The sequence below is a fragment of the Sorex fumeus genome, unplaced genomic scaffold (assembly GCF_029834395.1).
Source record: "Sorex fumeus unplaced genomic scaffold, SorFum_2.1 ptg000129l, whole genome shotgun sequence".
In the NCBI taxonomy this organism is placed as follows: domain Eukaryota; kingdom Metazoa; phylum Chordata; class Mammalia; order Eulipotyphla; family Soricidae; genus Sorex; species Sorex fumeus.
Window position 1 is genome coordinate 5,636,949 of NW_026606186.1, and position 6,568 is coordinate 5,643,516.

The 6,568-nt window shown below is 51.8% G+C and overlaps 1 protein-coding gene across 3 annotated transcripts in view; it reads left to right on the forward strand.

The window, feature by feature from the left end:
• GOLGA1 (golgin A1) overlaps nt 1-6,123 on the forward strand; it is a 46,784-nt gene extending 40,661 nt beyond the window's left edge. For all 3 annotated transcript variants that reach the window (XM_056138665.1, XM_056138666.1, XM_056138667.1), the window contains 4 exons: nt 2,783-2,842; nt 3,189-3,359; nt 3,760-3,846; nt 4,548-6,123. In XM_056138665.1, the coding sequence (XP_055994640.1) occupies nt 2,783-2,842; nt 3,189-3,359; nt 3,760-3,846; nt 4,548-4,628 (399 nt within the window). In that variant the 3' untranslated portion in view covers nt 4,629-6,123. The remainder of the gene's footprint in view (nt 1-2,782; nt 2,843-3,188; nt 3,360-3,759; nt 3,847-4,547) is intronic.
• Nucleotides 6,124-6,568: the final 445 nt, after the last annotated feature.

The following is a 6,568-nucleotide window of genomic DNA, read 5'->3' on the forward strand; positions in this document are numbered from 1 at the left end:
CAGGGCAGTTGGCTGGCCCATGCAGGTGCTGCCCGAGGGCCTGGCTTCCACGTGGACTCTGCTCCGGATGCACAGAGCCTTGACTTAGCTCCTGGGTCTGGAACACTGCCGCCAGTGCTCTTCCCTGTGGCTCACACTTGGACATGACCGCACACAGACCGCTGCCTTGGCGTCAGTGTTTGAGCCCTGTGAAGGCTGCAGGCTGGAAAGCAACCCCAGGCCCCACGTTGTGTGTGTGTGTGTGTGTGTGTGTGTGTGTGTGTGTGTGTGTCTGTGTCTGTGTCTGTGTCATTGTGTGGTGTGTATGTGTATTTGTGTGTGCACACGTGCTCATGGGTACTTCAGCCATTTAAGGAGGGGAAGGGAAAGTATTCTCCCTTCCCTCGATTCCCTCCCTCCACATAATCTGACTGAAATAGAAACAATAGGCAGGAAAGTCCTACAGGAGAGCCTGCTGGCATCCAAGACTGCCCTCCTATCCCTGCACAGTCCCACTCTAAGTCTCCACCCTTGAACTCTGCACTTTCAGCTCTGCACCAGTGTCTAGAGGGCATCAGAAACTGCACCCATCCAGCTAGGTTCAGGCAGAACTCATCTCAGCATATTCCAGGCCGAGTTTGATCCTGTCACCACATGCCCTCACCACCTCTAGCACCAGAGGGTGTGGCCTCTATTAAAAAATCCAAGAGGGACTGGACTAACAGTGCAGACAGTGGGGCACTTGCTTTGCACGGGGCCAATCTGGATCCCCGGAACCACATGTGGTCCCCTGAGCCTGTAGGAGTGATGGCTGAGCACAGAGTCAAGAGTAAGCCCTGAGCACAGCTGGGTGTGGCCAAAAAACTAGAAAGAGAAGGGAGGGGAGAAGAAAGAGAGGAATAGAAGGAGGGAAAAGCAAAGAGGGGGGTGGTTTGGAGCATTAGTACAGCAGGGAGGGTGCTTGCTTCCCACGCAGCCAACCTGGGTTCAGTCCCCTGCGTTCTGTAAGATCAGGAGTGATTCCTGAGCACAGAGCCAGGAGTAAGCTTGACCCAAAAATAAGACAGAGAAGGTTGGGAGAGGGAGATAGAGAGAGAGACTGGTTGTGATCCCTAGCATTCCAAGGTCCCTCAAACAATGCTGGGAACCACCCCTGTACGCAGGACCAAAAGTAACTCCTAAGCACCACCAGGTGTGACCCAGAAACCAGACATCCCCAAGCCCCATGCCCTGGCTTGTCTCATCCGCTCTTGTCCCAGTGTCCTTGTCTGCTCCTCTGTTCCTCTCACAGCAATATCCTAGCACTCCGCATCCTGCAGTACCTGCTCTTCCCTGGAGCACTTCTTCTGGGGGGTTGTTGTTTGTTTGGCGCCACACCCAGCAGGGTTCAGGGCTTACTCCTGGCTCTGCACTCAAGGATCACTCCCGGAGGTGTTCAGGGGACGAAATGGGATGCCAGGAATCAAACCCAGCAAGGCCAGTCCCGTACCCCTACCTCATCCCTGGAGCACTCCTGGGGGCAGCTGGGGTCCTCATGGTTCTGGCTGGCTGTCACCTCAGCTGTGTCCCCACCACTGCTCTGGCTTGTCCTTCTCACTTGCCCAGGTCCTGCGCACCCACACACACATGTCTGCCCTCAGTGTGTTTCAGCACCCCACTCCTACCACTGGACTTTTGCACCTGAAGACCCCAGCTGAGGCCCTCCCCCCATCACCCTCACTTTCTTTAGTGTCATGTGACCAGTGAAGCCTCTTGTCAAGGCCTCTGATACTCTGTATGTGGGACACCACTTGCCCTCTGAGGCCAGTTATTTGTCTCCCTCTCTTCTCCAGCCCCTTGGGACAGGGATACTTGGCATAGTGAGGACTCAGTATGCTTTGTGGAGTTCATTAATGAGCCTAAAACCTAGAAAATCAAATGAGACAAGATAAAGTAGCAGATGTGCTTTCAGGGGGAGTGTACAGCCTCTGGACTTGAGGATACAAATCCAAACCATGTGGCCCTTGTTCAGCCCAGTACTTCTGGACTTCAGAGACCAGAAGTGCTTGAGGACTCGTTGAGCTGGGTTTAACCTCAGCGGCCAAGCAATAGTACAGTGGTTAGGGTGCTTGCCCTGCATGCAGCGGACCCATATTTCATTCCCAGCACCCCATATGATCCCCCAGCACCATCAGGTATGATTCCTGAGCATGGAGTGAGGAGTAAACCCTGAGAACCATCGGGTGTGGCCCAAAAGCTGAAAACAGAAGTGAACCTTCGCCACTCAGTAAGGCCTGGGGGAGCCCCTGAGTTTCTGTTGCTTTAGGGACTAGGGTTGAGAAATCCCTAATTTGAAAGAGATCCCTGCCCAAGACCCCAAGACCCATGCCACCCAAGGTCCAAGGCGCTAACTGAGCTTACTGCCAAGGGAATAGCTAGAGTCCATCATGGTGAGTCTTAGGGGCCGAATCTTCCTCCCCAGCTAGGACCAGCCAGAGTGGGCTGGCAGTGTAGACATGGTGGCGGGTGGGAGCTCCTCGATGGTAATCCCAGTGGGACAGGACACCCAGCACAAAGCTGAGCCTGGCCAGTGCAGGTCCCCATGCTCAGCTAGGTCCAGGGGTTTATGGGCAGGAAAGCAAGTAAGTGCCATCCATGTCGGGCCAGATTAGGGCAGCAGGCACAGGGTGACCTTGGGATGAAGCAGGTACCCTCACAGGTGTGTGTGGCGGGGGAACCATTTTGTCTCCCTTGCAACTTAAAGGTGGTTAAATGTGCCTTTAACAAATGGTCTTCTTTTCGGGGGGCGGGGGTTTTGTCTCAGACCATAAAGCAGATGCAACAGAGGATGCTGGAACTCCGAAAGACACTGCAGAAGGAGCTGGTGAGTGCCTCCGGGTCAGGTGAATGCAGGGTTCCCCGGTTGCAGATGACTTTGCAGAGTGAGCAAGCTCTAATGAAGAGGCCCCAACCTTGGGCCTGTGCTCTCTTGCCCCCGGCCTGTCCATTGTCCAAGGTTCAGGAAGGTGGCAGAGCTCTAGGCCACATGCTGGGGTACTAGCACCTCAGCATAGACTCGGGGAAGAGCCAAGATTTCCCGGTGTTGGTGCTTCCTATGGCAGGGGATTGAGGGAGTACGGGCCTGCCCATGTGGGAGGCAGCTGAGACTCTCATGGGACCCCTGACCTGCCTTGAAGCATTGATGCAGCTTCTTTATGTTGGTTTTTCAGAAAATTCGACCTGACAACGAGCTCTTTGAAGTCCGGGAGAAGCCCGGACCCGAGATGCCAAGCCTGGCTCCTGTCATGACCAATAATGCTGACCTGACTGACTCCCGGGAGATCAACTTCGAGTACCTGAAGCACGTGGTTTTAAAGTTCATGTCCTGTCGCGAATCTGAGGTAAGGCACTTAGGGGTTGTTGGGGGAACCTGGCTGGAGGAACTGAGCCTGTTGGACCTTCTCTCAAGTCTGTGTCTTCCACCCCCATGTTCTGACTTGACCTGAGCAAGCTCCCTTCTCTTGCTGGCCTCACTGATTGAGTGGTGGCAGTTGGTGGGGCCTTGGAGTGAGCTGGGGGGTGTGCCAGGGCCCAGGGCGCAGGGCCCAGTCACCAGCACTTGCGTCCTGCTCCTGCTGCTGGCCCAGCCAGAGGTGGTAAGGAATAAAAGACTGGTGGTCGCTGGAGGCCTCTGCAGGCCCCTCCTGCCTACACAGGGCCTTGCTCGAATCACAGGCGGACTCAGAGGCTGCCTCTGAGACTCTGCCCCAGGCCCACGGCAGCCTGACCTCTGTGTTGCAGGCATTCCAGCTTATAAAAGCCGTGTCGGTGTTGCTGAACTTTTCACAGGAGGAAGAGAGCATGCTCAAGGAGACCCTGGAGTATAAGGTAGGCCCTGCTGTGCTGGAGCACAGCGCCCACAGCGCTCCGGGAGCATGCCCTGTGCAGCTTTTGTCTCGCCACTGACCTGTGGCAGAATTGTCTGAGGGCTGCTCTGTGCCCAGGTCTGTACTGAACTGACCATGCTTTTCAGAGCACTTTTCACCAATCCCACTTGTCAGGAGCCTCAGCTTGACCAGGACTTTAAAAAAAAAAGTTTTTAAATATGAAATTATTCTGGGACCAGAGAGGTGATAGAGAGGTTAAGGTGCTTGCCTTGCACATAGTAGCCCTGGTTTGATTCCTCTTATCACAACATCAGGTCCCCTGAGCACTGCCAGGAGTAAGCCCTGAGCACAGCTGGGTGTGCTCAAGAAGCCAAGTAAAACATTCGATGACTAGGTATTATATGCTTTGCGTGTGTGAGGCCCTGGGTTCAGTCCCAGCACTGTGAAAAGTAAAAACAAAAGTACTCCGGAACTACTTGCATAACAAGAAAAACTTTAGTAAAATGGCCTCCAGTTCCACTTATTCCTGTCCACTGTTTTCTCTCCTGCTTCCCTTCCCAACTCTGCCTGCAGCCTGGCAGGTCCAGCCTTGGTGTCAGCTGCCCACTCATCTCCAGGAAGGCTGGCATTAGGGGACCCTTTATGCTATCTGCCCCTGACTCCCAATTTCCTCACTCAAGGTCTTTTCTCTTTCAAACCCAGATGTCATGGTTCGGGTCCAAGCCAGCTCCCAAGGGCAGCGTTCGGCCCTCCATCTCCAGCCCTCGGATCCCGTGGTCCTAGGGGAAGCAAGCCCAGGCAGGGGCTCCACGGACGGACACTTTTTCTGTGAAAAGAACACTGACACACTAGGCAGGGTGGGTTTTTAATCACTGTAACTGCAGTATTTTGTACAAGCGTCTAAACATTGTTTACAAGACTTGAGGCCCACTTCCCTGCAGGCTGGTAGAAACCTCAGGAGGTAGCGGATCCTGTGTCATTCTAATCACCCAGCGGGGTCCTGCCACACCGCCCATTTCCACTATGCTGTTAAGATGCCAGCGCTGGCTGGAGGGGGCCCTCGCACCCAAGCCTACTGACTTCTCATGTTGGCATTTAAAGCAGAAGCCATCAGCGGCTGTCAGGAGGCACAGCTGCCAGGTAGTGCGACGCTGGGCATGACACAACACAGCACAGCAGCCTTGGGAACCAAACCCAGCAGCCAGACCTGCTGCTGCCACAGAGAACCCGCTCAGCACAGGCAGTTTTTCTGATCCCCTACCAGGGAGCATGTTTGGCTTTCGATGAGGTAAAAGAGGCTTCTTAACCCTTCCTGTCAAGAAAATACTATTTCACCTTATCTCCCCAACCACCGAGAACCTTCAGTGTGTCTATGGTGAAGGTTCTCTGGGGCCAGTGTGGATTAACAAATATGCAACTCCGTGACAGAAGCCCATTTTATGGAAGGAAAGTAGCAGATGTGTAAAAATCGTAATAGTACCAAATACACTCAATTGCCTTTTCACTGAATGTACTTGTCTTGGATAGGTTGCTGGTAAACCATTTTAAACTATTTTTTATAGCTGAAGCTCTTCACTATTATAAACGTCTTCTGTATTATAAAACTAAATGGTGTTCTTAAAGGAAAATCAGAGCATCAAGAGGAAATGGAAATTATTTCTGAGATGGGAATGGCTGTGCCCCTTGTAATTTTGCTGAAACTCTGTGGGATTTCATTTGCTTTGCTCTTAATTCTGTGCTGTAACCCAGAGCAAATGCTAATCACACTCTCTGCTATTCAGGACAGACTACTGTTCTTCCCCGCAGCCTTGGCCACATTAGAGGCAGTCTCCCTTGATCTGGACCCCCCTGCCTCAGTACTTCAGATTACACTACATTTATATATGGCTGTAGAAAGTGGGATTATGGAGACATAATATGTATCCATTATTTTTAAGATAAAGGAACATGTTTGCCCTGGATAAGTCACAGTATCAAACCTAGAGAGAAACCATTTACTGGTTTATATTTGATACAATTTTCACGGTTAAGAAAAACTGAATTAGTAATTGGAACTAAATTTGTCAGTTTTCCCATGATATAAGTGACAATTCTCAATGTGCTTAGGGCTCAGATCTTTCTTTCAGTGACCTACCTCTTCCCGTGGTTCCTCCCTGCAGCATAGTCCAGGTTCAGAATACTAGTTTCCATTCCCATTTCCCTCATGGGGTCATGAACCAGGTGTTCTGTTCTGTTCTTTGGACAGAAAGGTGACTTTATTTATAAACTAGAACTTCCGCCTTCCAGGACAGACCCCCACGAGCTTCAGAATTCAGGAGCTGGCAGAGCCGCAGCAGCACAGCACAGCTGTGGGAGCGCCAGCCACCGCCTCTGGCTCCTCCAGCCACTGAGCTGGTTTCATACACTCCCACGTCCCTGGCAGTTCTCCGTGCTGTTTAGGGGCCCCCACTAAGATTGTACTTGCTTAGGAGCTGATTAGGCTTTCTTCCCGCATGGTGAAATTCCTTCAGCTTTAAGAGGAAGCGTGAAATAAATATACAAAGTGATTCAATGCACTTTTACTTGTACAAATTGTTCTGTGACAGTATATATAACTTGCCATGGCGTCAGACCTTGAACTCCCACCCTGTTGTACATAGCAATTGTACTATCTAAACCTGCTGTAGAAACTTCATTTGTGGTGCAATAACTTTTTGATTAAAGCTCTTCAATCCAGATGTAAC